Source organism: Mobula birostris, chromosome 2 (genome assembly GCF_030028105.1).
Source record: "Mobula birostris isolate sMobBir1 chromosome 2, sMobBir1.hap1, whole genome shotgun sequence".
Taxonomy (NCBI): domain Eukaryota; kingdom Metazoa; phylum Chordata; class Chondrichthyes; order Myliobatiformes; family Myliobatidae; genus Mobula; species Mobula birostris.
In genome coordinates, this window is record NC_092371.1 from 75,018,116 (window position 1) to 75,038,399 (window position 20,284).

At 44.5% G+C, this 20,284-nt stretch overlaps 1 protein-coding gene across 1 annotated transcript in view; it reads right to left on the reverse strand.

Annotated features, from left to right (window-relative positions):
* The window catches only part of cyld2 (cylindromatosis (turban tumor syndrome) 2), a 78,868-nt gene that overhangs the window by 30,251 nt on the left and 28,333 nt on the right, over positions 1-20,284 (reverse strand). Inside the window, exons 4-7 of the mRNA XM_072243171.1 lie at positions 15,089-15,411; positions 11,446-11,611; positions 10,380-10,521; positions 1,292-1,399 (exon numbers count right to left, since the gene is read on the reverse strand). Of these exons, the coding sequence (XP_072099272.1) occupies positions 1,292-1,399; positions 10,380-10,521; positions 11,446-11,611; positions 15,089-15,411 (739 nt within the window). The remainder of the gene's footprint in view (positions 1-1,291; positions 1,400-10,379; positions 10,522-11,445; positions 11,612-15,088; positions 15,412-20,284) is intronic.

Here is a 20,284-nt window from a genome sequence, read left to right on the forward strand (position 1 = left end):
GAGGATTTACAAGGCACTGGGGAGGCCCCACCTTGAACATTGTTAATAATTTTGGGCTCATCCTGGAAAAGATGTGCTAGCATTGGAGAGGGCTCAGAGGAGGTTCACAAGGATGATTCCAGGAATGAAAGGGTTATCATACAAGGGGCATTTGATAGCTCCTGGCCTGTACTCCCTGGAATTTAGAAGGAAGAGGTGGGATCTCATTGAAACTATTTGAATGCTGAAAGGCCTAGACAGAGTAAAAGTAGAAAGGATGTTCGCATGGTGGGGAGTCTCAGACAAGAGGCCACAGCCTCAGGATACAGGGGCGTCTATTTAAAACAGACGTGGAGAAATTTCTTCAGCCAGAGGGTAGCAAATGTGGAATTTGTTACAACAGGCAGCTGTGGAGGCCAGGGTGTTCGGCGCACTTAAGATGGAGATAGGTTCTTGATTGGCTATAGCATCAAATGTTACAAATGTTATGAGGACAAGGCTGGGGGGTGGGGGGTGGAGATGGATCAGCTATGATTGAGTGGCAGAGCAGATTTGATGGGCCAAATGGCCTAATTCTGCTCCTATGTCTTATTCTGCAGATGCTGAAATTCCAGTGTAACACATTCAAAATGGTGGAGGAACTCAGCAGGTAAGGCAACAACTATGGAGAGGAATAAACAGTTGACATTTCGGGCCGAGACCCTTCATCAGTTCCTAATAAAGGGCCTTGGTCCGAAATATCAACTCCTTATTCCTTTCCACAGATGCTGCCCGACCGGAGTTCCTCAAGCATTTTGAGTGTGCTACTTGGGATCAGTCCTGCCCTCAGACATTTTCATAGTAAGCATCACTAAATAGAGATTCAGAACAAAAACTATGGTTAATATTCTAGCTGACCAGAGATTGTAAAAGTAAGCAAAATTATTTTATTGCATTAGCCTTGACAAGCAAACTCAGAAAAAGCCAATTCATTCTTGAACATCACCCCCACTACATGACTTCTCATTATCTAGATAACACCAAAGAGTATTCTCGCTCAAAAAGTTCAAAGTAAATTTTATCACAGCACATATATGTCACCATTTATGAGTACATATATTCATTTTTCAGTGAGCATATACTGCAAACCTATAGAATAGTAACTAGAAAAGGATCAAAGATCAACCAGAAGACAACAATCTGCAAATGCAAATATAAATAAATAGAAGTAACAAGAACATGAAAAGAATCCTTAAAGTGAGAACCTTAAATAAATTAAAGTAAAAAGCTTTAAATTGTCAGATGTATGATTGCAACTATAAGTCTCACTTACTTTCGTAATGGGTTCACTATGTCTTCCCTTAGTATTTGTTGAATCTTCTCATCGTGTCCCCCAGGCCTGTGAAGTATACTGTCCAACACTGAAGTGAATGTGAACAAACTGTAAAACAATAATGAGACATAATTCAATGGAATATATTCTTATTTATATGGAAGTAATTTGTCATCAGGACTGGACATGAAACATTGGTTATGAATGGCATTCAGCTTCATCATTAATCACCTCTAGATACATCACAATTTGAGAGGGAAACACTCACTTCACATTTCCTGAGTTAACTTCAATTTACTCAATCTAAACTTCTGTCACATGAAACATAGTTTATTGTCATTTACTAACCATATAATAAATACAGAAATGAGACAAATTTCTCCGAACCAGGGCGTAAAGCACACCCATAACACAATTTATGAAAGGATTAAATCGACAATGAATTACACATAAATAACAAACTAAAGTACATAAATTAAATACTGTAAGGTACAGAACAGATTAACCAGCTACACCTCGAGTATGATACAGCAGGGAGTTCAGAAACCTAATGGCCTGAGGGAAGAAACTGTTTGCCATGCTGACCGTTCTTGTTTCTATGCATTGGAGTCTCCTGCCTGATGGTAGAAAGTCAAAGATGCTGGATGGATGGGATCCTTGATAATACTAAGGGTCCTGCGTACACAGCACTCCTGATAAGTGTCCTCATTGGATGGTAGGGAGACCGCTATGATCCTCATAGCACTTTTCACAATCCTTTATACAGACTTCCAGTTCGTTGTTCGGCTGCGCCCATACTAGATGGAAATGCAACTAGTCAGGATGCTCTCAATGGTGCTCCTGTAAAACACAGTTAAGGAGGCAGGTTTGGGGGTGGGGGAAAGAGAACCTTGCTTGTCTCAGTCTTCTTAGGATGTGGAGGTGCTGTTGTGTCTTCTTGTTCAGGGTGGTGATGTTAAAGGACCAGATGAGCAAGAAACAGCAACAGCAAGAAATGGTGAAATTTACTTCGCAGAATGAAATAGTGAACCCTCAAGGAAGGGGGACAAACAGCCTTGAAATTGTTTCAAAGTTTCCAGCCCACTCGTAATTTATGAATCATCTTGCTCGCATATAAAGAGGGGGACCTTACACAGAGACTGTTAGGTAATAGCCAGATTTTAAGGAACACACACATAAGGGCTAAAAGTAAAGAGATTCATAATTCCAGAACATGGTTCATTCTTCCAGAAAAGTTATCTTAGTAGTCAGTGTGTGAATTTGCTCATCTAATGATAAACAGTCCCAAATTTTCTGCTATTTGTCAGCTGTAAAATGGGTTCCCAATGTAACACATTAAAATAAAAAACAAATTTTTTTTTTTTTTTTTTTTTTTTTTAAACTTTATTTAGATATACAGCGTAGAACAGGCCCTTCCTACTCATCAAGCTGCATTGCCTGACAACACCTGACAACTGCCATTTAAACTAATCACAGAACAATTTACAATGACCAATTAACCTACCTGATATGCCTTTGGACTGTGAGGAAAACACAGCACCCAGAGAAAATCCATGCCTTCCATGGGGAGAACATATAGAGACTCCTTACAGAAGATGCCAGGATTGAACTTCAAACGTCGTCAACCCAAGCAGTGACAGATAGCGCAAGTCACTACGCTACTGTGCCGCCTTAAATGTACTTAAGATACAGGAGACCATGATTTGAATTACTCGGTCCATGCTATTCCCAGCACAGCAAACCAATCAAACCAATTCAATCAATACCCCCCTCCCCCACTTCCCTGAAAAAACTGCGGAGAGTTGTAGACACAACTTCCCCTCCATGGACTCTGTCTACACTTTTCACTGCCTTGGTAAAGCAGACAATATAATCAAAGATCTCATCCAGTCTGGACATTCTCTCTTCTCCCCACTCCCATCAGGTAGAAGATCCACAAGCCTGACTGTCCTGGTAGACCCTTAGTTTCTGCCTGCTCCTGTCCCACAGAACTTCTATCTGCCTACCTGGACTCCATTTTGTCACCCATAGTTCCGTCCCTCCCCACCTACATCCGGGATACATCCCATGCCCTCCATCTCTTCAATAACTTCCAGTTCCCCCGTCCCAACCGCTTCATTTTCCCTATGGATGTCCAATCCTTATATACCTCCATTCCCCATCAAGGCGGCCTCAAAGCCCTCTGCTACTTTCTGCACAATAGACCTCACCAGTTCCCCACCACCACTACCCTCCTCCGGTTGGCGGAACTGGTACTCACACTTAATAACTGCTCTTTTGGCTCTTCCCACTTTCTTCAGACCAAGGGTGTAGCTATGGGAACTCCCATGGGCCCTAGCTATGCCTGCCTCTTCGTTGGTTATGTGGAACAGTCTGTGCTCCAAACCTATTCTGGTACTGCTCCCCAACTTTTCATTCGCTACATTGACGACTACATTGGCGCTGCTTCCTGCACCCATGCTGAGCTCGTCAATTTCATCGACTTTACTTCAAACTTCCACCCAGCCCTCAAACTCACTTGGTCTATCTCGGACACTTCTCTCCCCTTTCTCAATATCTCAGTCTCCATCTCTGGAGACAGACTGTCCACTGACATCTTCTGCAAGCCCACTGACTCTCATAACTACCTCAACTATACCTCCTCCCACCCTGCCACATGCAAAAATGCCATTCCCTATTCCCAGTTCCTCCGTCTCCGCCGCATCTGCTCCGAGGATGAGGTTTTCTGTTCCAGAACATCTCAATTGTCTTTTTTTTTTTTTTTTTTTTTTTTTTATATAAAAGGAGCGTGGTTTCCCTTCTGCCATCATCAACAATGCCCTCACCCGCATCACGGGGACAGAGTTCTCCTTGTCCTCGCCTACTACCCCACCAGCCTCCGGATCCAGCACATTATCCTCTGCAACTTCCGCCACCTTCAACAGGACCCCACCACTAAGCACATCTTTCCCTCTCCACCCCTCTCCGCTTTCCGCAGGGATCAGTCCCTCCGCAACTCCCTGATCCACACGTCCCTCTCCACGGATCTCCCACCTGACACTTATCCCTGTAAGCGTAAGTGCTACATCTGTCCCTACACCTCCTCTCTTGCCACCATTCAGGGCCCCAAACAGTCCTTCCAGGTGAGGCAACACTTCACTTGTGAGTCTGTTGGGGTCATCTATTGCATCCGGTGCTCCTGGTGCGGCCTCTACATCGGTGAAACCCGACGCAGATTGGGGGACCGCTTCGTCGAGCACCTCCGCTCCGTCCGCCACAACAGACAGGATCTCCCAGTAGCCACCCACTTCAATTCTGCTTCCCACTCCCATTCAGATATGTCCATACATGGCCTCCTCTACTGCCATGAGGAGGCCAAATTCAGGTTGGAGGAGCAACACCTCATATACCGTCCAGGTAGTCTCCAGCCCCTTGGTATGAACATAGAATTCTCCAACTTCCGGTAATTCCCTCTCCCTCCCTTCCCCTATCCCTATGTCACTCTGCCCCCTCCCCCAGCTGCCTACTACCTCCCTCATGGTTCCGCCTCCTTCTACTACCCATTGTGTTTTCCCCTATTCCTTCTTCACCTTTCCTGCCTATCCGCTCCCTGCTTCCCCTCCCCCACCCCTTTGTCTTTCCTCTTACTGGTTTTTCCACCTGGAACCTACCAGCCTTCTCCTTCCCAACCTCCCCCCACCTTCTTTATAGGGCCTCTGTCCCTTCCCGTTACAGTCCTGACGAAGGGTTCTGGCCCGAAACGTCGACCGATCTTTTCCACGGATGCTGTCTGACCTGCTGAGTTCCTCCAGCGGGTTGTGAGTGTTGCTTTGACCCCAGCATCTGCAGATTATTTTGTGTAGGCAGAAGATACAAAAGCCTGAACGCTGGTACCACCAGGCTGAAAGACAATTTCTACCCCACTGTTATAAAACTATTGAACAGTCCCCTGGTACAAGAAGATGGAATCTTGACTTCACAATCTATAGCACATTATTATGGCCTTGCATGTCATGTCTGCCCGCGCTGCACTTTCTCTGCACCTGTTACACTTTATTCTGTATTTTCTGGCTGTTTTTTCCTTCATACTACCTCAATGTACTGACATGATGAAATTATCCGTATGGATGGCATGCACAAAGTTTCTCACTGTACCTTGATACATGTAGCAATAATAAATCAATTTACCCCACACCCCACTCCACCCAATTTCCCTGTAACATTATAACTTATTCTATGTCCATTAAGTCTCCTTTGATCAAAGGGCTCAAAGATCTAGAAAAATCATCCGTACATTTATTTTTGGTAGGCTTAACTACTGTAATGGTGTTTTCACAAGTCTCTGTAAAAATCCCTCAGACAGCTGCAGCTCATTCAGAACACTGCTGCCAGAGTCCTCACTAAGACCAAGAAAGTAGAACACATCACTCCAGTTCTCCGATCACTACATTGGCTTCCTGTCCAGAGGATTGACTTGAAAATACTATTACTGGTTTATAAAACACTGATTGATCTAGGGCCAAAATACATCTCCAAACTCTTGCTGCATTATGAACCTTCCTGCATTCTCAAATTGTCCAGCTTGGGTCTGCTTACCGTCTTTCAGTTACTATACTCCACATATCTGGAATAACCTTCCAGAGGATTTGAAGTCTGCCCCAATTTTAAGCCCCATTAAAATTGAGGCTTAAAACTTTTCTTTTCCCTGTAGCTTTTAATTAGAATCTCCTGCACTCTAACTTTTGTTTCTTTAATTTTGCATGTGGTTTTATTCTCTTTATATTGTTTGAAATCTAATGTTTGATTTCTACATATGTAAAGCTCTTTGAAACTGTCTTGTGTTTGAAAAGTGCTATAAAAATAAACTTGCCTTGCCCCTTTTGCCACTGATATTCATAGAGAAGTACAGCACAGAAACAGGCCCTTCAGCCCATCTAATCCATGATGAAGTCATTTAAACTGCCTACTCCCATCGACCTGCTCCGGGACCATAGCTGTCCATACCCCTACCATCCACGTACCTATCCAAACTTGGCTTAAATGCTGAAATTGGGTCTGCATGGAAAGCTGATTCCACACTCTCATGGTACTGAGTGAAGTAGTTCCTCATGTTCCCCTTAAACTTTTCAATGGATAATTACCAGGAGTAATTGGGCGCACAGTGGCGCAGAATTTAGCATAATGTTTTACAACATCAGTGATCAGAGTTCACTTTCTCCCACTGTCTGCAAGGAGATCCCCACTGTAACAATGTGAAATTCCTCTGGGCACTCTTCTTTCTCCCATATCTCAAAGGCGTAGAGTTTAGGGTTAAGTAAGTTGTGGGCATACTATGTTGGCACCAGAAGTGTGGCGACACTTTCTGGCTGGTTGCTGACACAAACAATGCATTTCACTGTTTCAACGTACATGTGACAAACAAAGGTGATTTTTAATCGTTTACACAGTAATCATTACACCCATCAGCACAGGTTTGGGGTGTTGTTTGAAACTGGAACACCAAGAGAAAAGCCCCACAAATACAGGGAGAACATGCAAACTCTACACAGAGAGCACCCAAGGTCAGGATCAAAACCAGGTCTCTGGAGTTCGATATATTAATTGCTGCAGTTTTTTTGGCAAATGGAACAGAACAGAGATTCCGTTAGCCCAGTTTGGATGTTCATCTGCCCCATGTGATACTGCTTGCCCCATCATCTTCCCTATTGAATACTTCCACTGCATATCAACATGACCCAACACAGCACAGGGATGGTCTCAGCACACACACAAATCTACATGCACTGAAAATATTTGACGAAAAGCAAGGGCCCGCTCTCACATTCATGCCTATCAAAGATTTTAATGCATGTGGTCACAAGCGGCTGATATTCACAAACACTGAATGATCTGCCCAATGTATGGGTAAATGGTTAAAGTGCAGCTGTCTGATTCAAGGAAAGAAAATGGGTCTGCAATAGCATCAATGCTTTCACAAGAACAGAAGTCTAGCTAAGCCTCATCTAGAGTACAGGTGTCCCCTGCTTTTCGAACGTTCACTTTACGAAACCTCACTGTTACGAAAGACCTACATTAGTACCCTGTTTTCGCTTTCAGAAGGTGTTTTCACTGTTACGAAGAAAGGCAGCGTGCGATAAAAAATCAGCACACGAAAAAATCAGCGCGCAATAAAAGGCAGCACGCCCCCCAAGCAGCTGCTCTGCCCCAGATTCCGAACGGCACTGCTGAAACACATTGCATTGAGCAGCCGTTAGCAAGATGAACTCTAAGGTGTCGGAAAAGCCTGAAAGAGTAAGGGTGTTACACTTAGCGTAAAACTAGACATAATTAAGCGTTTCGATCGTGGTGAACGAAGCAAGGACAAAGTGAGTTTGGCTTGTGGAAGTTGACGAAGATGACGTTGAAGAGGTTTTGGCATCCCATGACCAAGAACTGATTGATGAAGAGCTGATGCAATTGAAAGAGGAAAGGATAACAATCGAAACCGAATGCAGAAAGTGAAGCAACTGCGTGAGACTTTCACTGCAATGATAGTACAACTTTAATCTTAGACAGACAGATAGATAGATATACTTTATTGATCCCAAGGGAAATTGGGTTTCGTTATAGCTGCACCAACCAAGAATACAGCATAAATATAACAATACAAAAACCACAATCAAACAACAATCTGCAAACTATGCCAGATGGAATTAAGTCCAGGACCGGCCTATTGGCTCAGGGTGTCTGACCCTCCACAGGAGGAGCTGCAAAGTTCGATGGCCACCGGCAGGCACAACCTCCCATTACGCCCAGTGTTGTATCTCGGTGGAATGTGGCCGGAGTCCAACAGCAAAAGTTCAATATCCGGTCTACAAACACGTTCCTCGATTGTAATATGACCAGGATTGCACCATCCGTTGTTAACCAGAACAGCAAGCCCCCAACTCCTTTACGCTTACCGCTCTCAGTGCACTTCTGGTCAGCCCAAATGGTCTGGAAGCCCTCCATGCAAAAGTTTTGATCGGGTATGTCCTCGTGCAGCCCCGTTTTGGTAAAACACATAACACTGCTCTCCCGAAATGTTCTCTGACTCCTGGCTAGCGCCATCAACTCATCCATTTTATTACCCACCGAACTCCTCTTCTCCATAAGTCTCTGTTGTCTCGACCCGGTCCTCTTTCCTCGCCTTTGTGATCCCCCTCTGCATCCCCTGTTTTCCTCCAGATTTCAGCAGGGGTGTCCGCCGCTCTGTTCGCAAAACCGGGCGGCATAAGCACAATCAGCTGGTCCCTGGAATAAACAATGCAACCATACTGCTGCCCCACTAACGAGATGTGTCCAAATGTAACTATTTTCACCGCTAAAAACCCAAATAAAACTCTCTCCACCAGCATGTTAGAGAGGGTGCAGCTTCAATGTGTTACCGTGGAAAAAAAAATACAATAGATAACGTAAATTAAAAAAGTAAGAAGAAAAAGTAAGAAAACTAGTCCAAACAGCTGTAACAGGCTGCATGCACGACTGGCACATGCGCCATCTTGAAAGGGTACGTAGGTTTAGGGGATATTTGCAGGATGGTTTGAGTGCTTACAAACAACTGTATGATAGAAAAATGTGCGAGGCTCAGCAGTCAAGCAAGTCTTCCACATCAGCCACAGCAGACGACGAACCTCGACCTTCCACATTGAAGCGGGCAGTCATAGGAGAAGATGAGCTGCCTGCCCTGATCGACGATGAGATGACACCCCCATGTCCCACCGCCCCAACACCCGGGCCCCGGACAGATACTGTACCCATTCGCGAAGAACGCAGCGGTAGCCAGGAGGCGCACAGCAAATCTTTAAGAAAAAAGCCGAAATAAAAATGCTAATTAATTAGGTGCCGCCAATATGTAATTAATTAGCATGTTTATTTCGGCTTTTTTCTTAACGATATGCTGTCTGCCTCCCGGCTACTGCCGCGTTCTTTGTGGGAATGTATCGGGTCGGCGGCCCGGAGGGTGGGGGCCACTGCACCACCCAGCCTGCGACAACTCAGTCTTAACACACCATCATCAGTGTGCTCGGCGCTGTTTTCCCAATTCCGGTAAGTGATACTACACTGTACATACATTATTTCTACTTTATATAGGCTGTGTATTTTTACGTGTTATTTGGTAGATTTGGCAACTTCACAGTTTAAAGGTTACTGGAGAGTGCGTTTATGCCAACAGCACTTGTGTGAGATCTTCTGCCAAAAGCACTTGCGTGAGATTTTCGCTATGGAGATCTGTGCAGGCAATCGTTGTAGAGAAGTATTTCTACTTTATATAGGCTGTGTATTTATCATATCATTCCTGCTTTTACTATATATTACTGTTATTTTAGGTTTTATGTGTTATTTGGCATGATTTGGTAGGTTATTTTTGGGTCTGCGAATGCTCACAGAATTTTCCCACATAAATAAATGGTAATTGCTTCTTCGCTTTAAGGCATTTCGGTTTACGAACCGTTTCACAGGAACGCTCTACCTTCGGATGGTGGGGGAAACCTGTATTGCATACGTTTCTGATCACCCTATTATAGGAAAGATGTCGAGGCTTTGGAGAAGGTGCAGAAGAGATTTACCAGGATGCTGCATGGATTAGAGAGCATGTGCTATAACAAGTAGTTGGACAAAATTGGATTGTTTTCTCTAGAGCAACAGAGACCGAGGGGAGCTCCGATAGAGGTTTATAAGATAAGAGCCATAGAGTAGACAGAATGTACCTTTTTCCCTGGGCTGAAATATCTAATACCATAGGGCATGCATTTAATGTGAGAGCGGGTAAGTTCAAAGGAGATATCAGAGGCACGTGAGGCAAGAGGCATGTACCAAATATTAGAGAGTGGTGGATGTCTGGAATGTATAGCCTGGGATGGTGGTAGAGGCAGATACATTAGAGACTTTTAAGACACGTTTAGACAGGCACACGAATGCAAGAGAACTGGAAGGACATGGACATTGTGTAGGCTGAGTTGCCATTTGATTACCAATTTAACTGGTCTGTCAGAAAATTATGGGCTGAAGGCCTGTTCCTGTGTTTTGCCATGTTCTATACTCGAAAAGTTTCAGAGCAACAGATTCAATCCAGAAACAGGAGCCAAACCTGAAAATTGTGGAGTCCAGATAACAAGAATTGTAATGTCCTTGGATCCCTTTCCTTCTCCCTTCCATCAAATGCAGGACTTCATCCTCGTGTACTGGGGGAACATCCTCTTCAATGGTGAGATCATCTTGAATTAGTTTTGCTTGCAATTTAAACAGAATAAAATATTTTAAGCACAGACATATGCATATTTTAATTAAGTTGGTAATCTAGTAGATTGCATACTGGCAACACACATAAAAGTTGCTGGTGAACGCAGCAGGCCGGGCAGCATCTATAGGAAGAGGTGCAGTCGACGTTTCAGGCCGAGTCCTGACGAAGAGCAACAGATCCTCTTCCTTTAGATGCTGCCTGGCCTGCTGCGTTCACCTGCAACTTTTATGTGTGTTGCTTGAATTTCCAGCATCTGTAGATTGCATACTGGTCCATTTTTGAACATCTAAACACCACACAACACTGGGGGGTGGGGGGGGGGAGCAAGCATTAAATAGATAGTAGGGACTAATTTAATAGGCCACAACACAAAAAATATATCATCCCATCATGAACTTCTAATGAAGACAGTCTATGCCAATATCTAATCAGCGAATTATGTGCAATAACTCAATGCATAAAAGCAAGCAGACATGGTCAAGAGGTTCAGTTGTTCAGACCAAACATCAGAATGGGGAAGAAAAGTGATCCAAGTGAAATTGACTGTGGAATGATTGTTGGTGCCAGATGGGTTGGTTTGAGTATCTCAGAAATCACTGATTGATGGGATTTCCACACACAAGTCTCTAGAGTTTACAGAGAATGGTATGAAAAATAAAAAGCATCCTGTGATGTCCTGTGGGCGAAAACTGCTTGATAATGAGAAGAGGTCAGAGGAGAATGGCCAGACAGTCAAAAGGAGAATTTAGGTTAATTGGTTACTGTAAATTGCCCTGTGATTAAGCAAGCTGTTAAGTAGGTGGGTTGCTGAGTGGTGTGGCTCATTGGGCTGAAAGGGGTATTTCTCGCTGTATCGCTAAATAAATAAATTAAAGAATCCATCCAATAAGGCAAACAAAGAATAGCATTTTACCTGGTATAAAAACTGGTGTTTTATGTACATCCTTCAGTTCATTTGTGAGAAAACGTGCATCTGGTTTACAACGACTAAGTTGCATAAATATTGCCTTGTTCTGTTCACATTCAAAATAACGATTTTTCTCAAATATTCCATCACTGCCAATTTCTAGCTCATAGTCCTACAAGTGATTTAAAAAGATATTAATATCACACTCCCGTCTACACTTCCACCCCCTTGTTGGTCAATAATCTATTGACCTCTGTGTCTTAAAAATATTCATTTTGCTGCTATTGTCCTTTCAGGAAGTGTCACTACTGCCAAAGAGACAATCACCTTATCTGTCTTAAGTGGATGATGACAAGTTATTAAAGATTCAAAGTATATTTATCATCAACGTATGTATACAGAATAGAACTCAGGAGAGTCATCCTCCTGCAGTCAGCCACGAAACAAAGAAATGCCATGGAACGCATTCAAGAAAATATCAAGCACCTAACACGTGAAAAAAAGCAAATTGCACAAACTGCAAGTGAGCAAACAACGCACAGAATATCAAACATCAAACCAGTAATATTCAGCTTAGTTCAGTTCAGTGCTGCGCCGCTGCCAGTGCAGGCCATATGGTTATTCTTAGCCAAAGCACCCCAGTCTGTATCGATCACCCCGATCAAATCACTCAAAAACAGCAGAGTCATCAGAATCTAGGAACACATGCAACAAGAACCGCAAAGTCCTCCAAAACGAGTCCACAGCCTCGCCGATCAATCCTAGCAATGTGGATCCCAAGAGTCCTGCACTTTCCTCCAACATCAGCCAGTGAGATGAGAGGAAGACTAGTCCAATGCAGGCAGGCAGCACCGAACACCCATTGGTCTCCACTCTCAACCTCATCGACTTCAGCCTTGCTCAACACCTCAATTGCAGGGGAGCAATGTAGTCATTCATGGGATCACGCCCAGTCTCCAGGCCGCACACTCCACTTCAAACCTCATTGAACTCCATCGTAAACAGCAAAGCATTAGATCACTCAATCAGACGTCTCTCATTCTAGAGATTCTCCCAGAAGAGGAATTGTCCTCTTGACGTCCACCATTCAACACGGGAGCCCCTCAGTGTGTGTACTAAGTTCCCTCCTTTACTCCCTGTATACCCATGACTGTGTTGCCACTCACAGCTCGACACCTGCTGATGACACTACATTGATTGGCCTAATCTCAAACAATAACGAGGTGGCCTACAGGGAAGAAGTCATCTCTCTGTCACAGTGGTGTCAAGAAAACAAACTCTCCCTCAATGTTGCAAAAACAAAGGAGCTGGTTGTGGATTACAGGAGGAATGGAGATGGGCTAACTCCTATTGACATCAATTGATCTGGGGTTGAGAGGGTAAACAACTTTAAGTTCCTCAGCATCCACATCACTGAGGACCTCACGTGATCTGTACACACCAGATGTGTGGTGAAAAAGGCATAACAGCACCCCGTTCACCTCAGATGGATGAGGAAGTTTGGTATGGGGCCCCAAATCTTAAGAATTCTCTACTGTGGCAATTGAGAGCACCCTGACTGGCTGCATCGCTCCCTGGAATGGGAGCTGTACCTCCCTTAATCGCAGGATTCTGCATAGAGGGGTGCAAACAGCCCAGCTGTTCTGTAGTTATGAACTTCCATTGACTCAGGACCTTTACAAAGACAGGTGTGAAAAAAGGGCCCAAAGGATCACTGGGGACCCGAGTCACCCCAACCACAAACTGATCCAGCTGCTACCATCCAGTAAACAGTACCGCAGCATAAAAGGCAAGACCAACAGGCTCCAAGACAGCTTCTTCCGCCAGGCCATAAAACTGATTAACTCACGCTGATTACAGTGTGATCTGTTACATTGACTGTTCTATTTATTATAAATTATTATAAATTACTGTACTATGATTGCACATTTAGACTTCAGCTCCCTCAAATAAAGGCCCACTCATTCTTTCTTCACAGAAAACAGGAAATAAGGCAGAAGGAAAGGGAAACTTCAAATTCAAGACAGGAAATTAAAGCAACTTCCTGATGCATAATGTTAAGCTTCTACAGTGTACTTTTCTCAACGCTTGCAGAGAAGAATTTAAGTAATGCTTAATTGATTTACTTTCAACTAAATTTTTACATTTTGACTAGGAAAAATTACAATGACTATTAATAATCCCACTCAAATATGGACTCAGCTTCTTCAACCAACAATGAAGTGTTATATGGTACACTATCTTGGAATTGAAAAGTTCTATACCACCACTTGACAAGTCACAAGCCAGCTTCTGAAGTTATTTTTAGAAAATTTGGACAAAAGTTGACAGCAACAGCACAGCATGATATTGGAGTGAGTTCACAATAGAAAACACAGAACATTATAGGATGGTAGAGGCCCTTCAGCCCACAATGTTGTTCAATTTAATATCAGAGAACACAACCTGAAATTCTTACTCTTCACAGACATCCATGAAACTAGAAACCCATGGAATGAATGATAGAAACATCAGAACCTCAAAGCCCCACCGCACAAGCAGCAATCCTATCCCCTCTACCTACTTACACCAGAAGCACCGACCCTCCACCACTCTGCAAGCAATTGCAAAAGCCCCCCAAAAAGACCTTAATCTAGAGTCCATCAATAACTACAGTCCATAACCTAGCACTTCGAACCTCAGACATGTTCTCTCCATCCATTGAGGGAGAGAGAGAGGCTGCTCCTCCAACAAAGAGAGCAGAGACTAGCAACTCGCTCTTCCACATCGCCTCTCCAGCTCCCTGTATTGGAGGGAGACTGGGAGACCGAGTACTGAGGTCTTGTTCCATTAGCAGCACACATTGCCTACTGTCTCGATGTTTTAGCCTTCCATAACGCTTCAGTTGGCAAAATGGTCAGGGAACTAGGTAATCTCTGGGGCCACTCCCCGAAGGCACACATCTTCCAGGCAATTCCTGGAGATAGCTTGTATCCAGCTTTTTCCTACTCTAAGATCAACCTAACCCTTCCCTCCTACATATCTCTCTGTTTTTCTTCCATCTATCATGCATTTATGCTTCTAGCTTATAAAGTTAGGTACTAATATGCACAAGATATTCTCAAGCAAAAGCTTATCCAAAATTTTCTTTTTTTTTTTAATATGAGGAGTGTGCCAGATGCATTATGGTGTGGAGATACATCTCTACCAAAGGAGATGCCTGCAGGTCACCTTGGACAAGGTGTAGCACCTGCTTAGTGCACCCTTCCTCCCGATCAGGGTCACATAAAGCCATGGGAGCAGATGGTGAATGGTCGTATGAGCAGCTGGTACATATCACAAGTCCTGGTTATGCAACCACTGACAACAGACAATCTCTGAAGAGTATTGATAATAGTCAGGGTCACCCATCTTGTAAAGACACTGCCCAGAAGGCGGCAATGGCAAACCACTTTTGTGGAAAAAATTGCCAAGAACAATCACAGTCATGGATAGACCATGATCGCTCATGTCATACGACACAGCACATAATGATCGTTACGATGAGGAGTATGCCAGAAGATTAAGCAAGCTATTTGGTAAAATGAGTCACCAAGCATTTTGACATCCTTACAAATTAGTAAACTACATACAAGCACATGTTCAGAAGGAAACACCTACATAAACGTACCAATTCAATTCCTGCAAACTGATGTCTGTTCCCTTCTGGTGTACCAATCCACCTAATAACTCCAAAGACAACAGCATTATTAGGTAATTGAACCTCCACCATTGATCCAACCTCAAGAGCCAGATTTTCAGACAGACGAGGGTTGGTTGGCGTAAGAGCGTCGGAAGTGTGGGTGGAAGAATCCTTTCCGTGGCCTGGGATGGAAATGGATGAGACAAATGAAGCTGAAGCTTCATTTGATTTCGACTTTCTCGATCTTTGCTGAGACGTACTGTTATGTTGGGATGGAACTCCACGCTGGTAAGTGCTTCCATTTTCTGGATCTGCCAAGATGAATACACAATAAGGTCAAACCACAGACATTTCATGTTTATAATGCACCAATTCAGAATCTTATGCATATACGATTCTGAAGCTCATGAAAGATGCAATTATAATTTCCATTTTCAATAGAGAAATGATTGACTTTTTAGGTATAATTATGAACTTTCTATAATACGAGTATGGGTCCACAGCAATAAACCAATTTAATGTGATTATTCAAGATAGACTACATTTTATCCAAGATCAATTGACTAACAATCTACAGGGATTCTGCAGATGCTGGAAATTCAAGCAACACACATAAAAGTTGCTGGTGAACGCAGCAGGCCAGGCAGCATCTCTAGGAAGAGGTACAGTCGACGTTTCAGGCCGAGACCCTTCGTCAGGACTAACTGAAGGAAGAGTGAGTAAGGGATTTGAAAGTTGGAGAGGGAGGGGGAGATCCAAAATGATAGGAGAAGACAGGAGGGGGAGGGATGGAGCCAAGAGCTGGACAGGTGATTGACAAAAGGGATACGAGAGGATCATGGGACAGGAGGTCCGGGAAGAAAGACGGGGGGGGGGGGGGACCCAGAGGATGGGCAAGGGATATATTCAGAGGGACAGAGGGAGAAAAAGGAGAGTGAGAGAAAGAATGTATGTATAAAAATAAGTAACAGATGGGGTACGAGGGGGAGGTGGGGCATTAGCAGAAGTTAGAGAAGTCGATGTTCATGCCATCAGGTTGGAGGCTACCCAGACGGAATATAAGGTGTTGTTTCTCCAACCTGAGTGTGGCTTCATCTTTACAGTAGAGGAGGCCATGGATAGACATGTCAGAATGGGAATGGGATGTGGAATTAAAATGTGTGGCCACTGGGAGATCCTGCTTTCTCTGGTGGACAGAGCGTAGGTGTTCAGCATAGCAGTCTCCCAGTCTGCGTCAGGTCTCACCAATATATAAAAGACCACATTGGGAGCACCGGACGCAGTATATCACCCCAGCCGACTCACAGGTGAAGTGTTGCCTCACCTGGAAGGACTGTTTGGGGCCCTGAATGGTGGTAAGGGAGGAAGTGTAAGGGCATATGTAGTACTTGTTCCGCTTACACGGATAAGTGCCAGGAGGGAGATCAGTGGGGAGGGATGGGGGGGGGGGGGGGGAAACGAATGGACAAGGGAGTTGTGTAGGGAGCAATCCCTGCGGAATGCGGGGGGGGGGGGAGGGAAAGATGTGCTTAGTGGTGGGATCCCATTGGAGGTGGCGGAAGTTACGGAGAATAATATGTTGGACCCGGAGGCTGGTGGGGTGGTAGGTGAGGACCAGGGGAACCCTATTCCTAGTGGGGTGGCGGGAGTATGGAGTGGAGGCAGATGTACGTGAAATGGGGGAGATGCGTTTAAGAGCAGAGTTGATAGTGGAGGAAGGGAAGCCCCTTTCTTTAAAAAAGGAAGACATCTCCCTCATCCTAGAATGAAAAACCTCATCCTGAGAGCAGATGCGGCGGAGACGGAGGAATTGCGAGAAGGGGATGGCGTTTTTGCAAGAGACAGGGTGAGAAGAGGAATAGTCCAGATAGCTGTGAGAATCAGTAGGCTTATAGTAGACATCAGTGGATAAGCTGTCTCCAAAGACAGAAAGATCTAGAAAGGGGAGGGAGGTGTCGGAAATGGACCAGGTAAACTTGAGGGCAGGGTGAAAGTTGGAGGCAAAGTTAATAAAGTCAACGAGCTCTGCATGCATGCAGGAAGCAGCGCCAATGCAGTCGTCGATGTAGCAAAGGAGAAGTGGGGGACACATACCAGAATAGACACGGAACATAGATTGTTCCTCCTAAGCGGATACCTCCTCTTATTTACACCTCGATTGTGACCCCACTAAGGAGCACCAGGCCATTGTCTCCCACACCATCACCGACTTTATCCGCTCAGGGGATCTCCCATCCACTGCTACCAACCTTATAGTTCCCACATCTCGCACTTCCCGTTTCTACCTCCTACCCAAGATCCACAAACCTGCCTGTCCTGGCCGACCTATTGTCCCAGCTTGCTCCTGCCCCACCGAACTCGTTTCTGCATACCTCGACATGGTTTTATTCCCCCTTGTTCAATCCCTTCCTACCTATGTTCGTGACACTTCTCACACTCTTAAACTTTTCGATGATTTTAAGTACCCTGGCCCCCACTGCTTTATTTTCACCATGGATGTCCAGTCCCTATATACTTCCATCCCCCATCAGGAAGGTCTCAAAGCTCTACGCTTCTTTTTGGATTCCAGACCTAATCAGTTCCCCTCTACCACCACTCTGCTCCGTCTAGCGGAATTAGTCCTTACTCTTAATAATTTCTCCCTTGGCTCCTCCCACTTCCTCCAAACTAAAGGTGCAGCTATGGGCACCCGCATGGGTCCGAGCTATGCCTGCCTTTTTGTTGGGTTTGCGGAACAATCTATATTCCAAACCTATTCTGGTATCTGTCCTCCACTTTTCCTTTGCTACATCGACGACTGCATTGGCGCTGCTTCCCCCCCCCCCATCCCTCCCCACTGATCTCCCTCCTGGCACTTATCCGTGTAAGCGGAACAAGTGCTACACATGCCCTTACACTTCCTCCTTTACCACCATTCAGGGCCCCAAACAGTCCTTCCAGGTGAGGCAACACTTCACCTGTGAGTCGGCTGGGGTGATATACTGCGTCCGGTGCTCCCGATGTGACCTTTTATATATTGGCGAGACCCGACGCAGACTGGGAGACCGCTTTGCTGAACACCTACACTCTGTCCGCCAGAGAAAGCAGGATCTCCCAGTGGCCACACATTTTAATTCCACATCCCATTCCCATTCTGACATGTCTACCCACGGCCTCCTCTACTGTAAAGATGAAGCCACACTCAGGTTGGAGGAACAACACCTTATATTCCGTCTGGGTAGCCTCCAACCTGATGGCATGAACATCGACTTCTCTAACTTCCGCTAATGCCCCACCTCCCCCTCGTACCCCATCTGTTACTTATTTTTATACACACATTCTTTCTCTCACTCTCCTTTTTCTCCCTCTGTCCCTCTGAATATACCCCTTGCCCATCCTCTGGGTCCCCCCCCCTTGTCTTTCTTCCTGGACCTCCTGTCCCATTATCCTCTCGTATCCCTTTTGTCAATCAACTGTCCAGCTCTTGGCTCCATCCCTCCCCCTCCTGTCTTCTCCTATCATTTTGGATCTCCCCCTCCAACTTTCAAATCCCTTACTCACTCTTCCTTCAGTTAGTCCTGACGAAGGGTCTCGGCCTGAAACGTCGACTGCACCTCTTCCTACAGATGCTGCCTGGCCTGCTGCGTTCACCAGCAACTTTGATGTGTGTTGACTAACAATCTGCTCTCCGAGAAAATCTGCAGATGCTGAAAATCCAAACCAACACAACCTTCTTACCAACTTCTCTTCTTTCTTTCCAGTCCTGCTGAAGGGTCTCAGCCCGAAATGTTGACTGTTTACTCTTTCCCAGCCTAGCCTGCTGAGCTCCTCCAGCATTTTGTGTGTTGCTATACATTACTTGTTTTCCTGCTGTTTACACCAGAAATTTTTCAGATAGTGCTTCTGATGTCTCTTGTCAACTCATCAGGGAAGAATTAACATGGGAAAATATGCCACACTCTAAAGAGTGAGAAGGAAACTAGTTCAATATTCAAGTTGATATGTGACATTTATCACACACAGAATTTAAATGCATCCTGATATGCAACCTACTCAGATTCTGAATACATTTTTCTTTATTTTATTTGGAGGTACAGCTTGGAGAAGGCCCTTCTAGCCCAACAAGCCAAACTGCCCAGCAATCCCCCTATTTAACCCTAGTCTGATCACAGGACAATTTACAATGACCAATTAACCTACTAACCGGTGCATCTTTGGACTGGGGGAGGAAACCGGAGCACTCACGGGGAGAATGTAGAAACTCCTTACCGATGGCGCCAGAAATGAGCTCAGAACTCCGACACCCTGGGCTGTAATAGTGTCACACTAACCGCTACACTGCTTAGGCACCCCTACTCCCCACTTTCTAGACCGTGGTACATCATCCAGGCGAGTTCACAAAAGACAAAAGGAGGATTAAAAGAAAATTTTCCACAAGGCAAAATCTGGAGCAAACAACAGAAAAACAAATCATGCATAAAATGGGAGAGCAGATTGTTAGTATTGGGTTAAATGTAGTCCATCTTGAATAATCACATTAAATTGGTATATTACTGTGGACCTATAGTCACATAATAGAAAATCCGTAATTATACTGTTGTGACATGAACAAAGTCACCAGGGAGATACCAAAGCTAGTGTTCAGCACAAACAAGCAACAGGCATCATATTGAGACACTCTTGGGAGAAGAGGCCCGCTCGACCCAACATTACATGGCATTATCTGCTAAAGATCAAAGGTAACAGCAGGACAATTCTATGGTTACAACCTACCTACAATGATTCCTTTGAATTACAAAGTTTTCAAACACCTTTACACTCACACTCCAGACACCCAAAATGAATGTTAATCCCTGTTAACTCTAGGCCACATTCATGCATATGCAGGTTTCTGCGATGAAATGGAAGGCCATTGTTCAGAGCTGCATTTTAAATTGAATCTACAATCCATGTTCAGGTCTGAAGACTGGCTGCTGTTAAAATTAGTTTTTGCTATATACCACAACTCCAGAATACACCCAAACAACACTTTGAATATCAACCATCTCTCTAGAAAAGGATGCTTCAGAATCAGTTTTATCACTAAAATATGTCCTAAAATTTGTTGCTTTGCAGCGGTGCAGCACACTATAAAAATTACTATGAGTTATGATGAAAAAAATTTTAAAATAGGTAGTGCAAAAAGAGACCAAAATAGTGAGACAC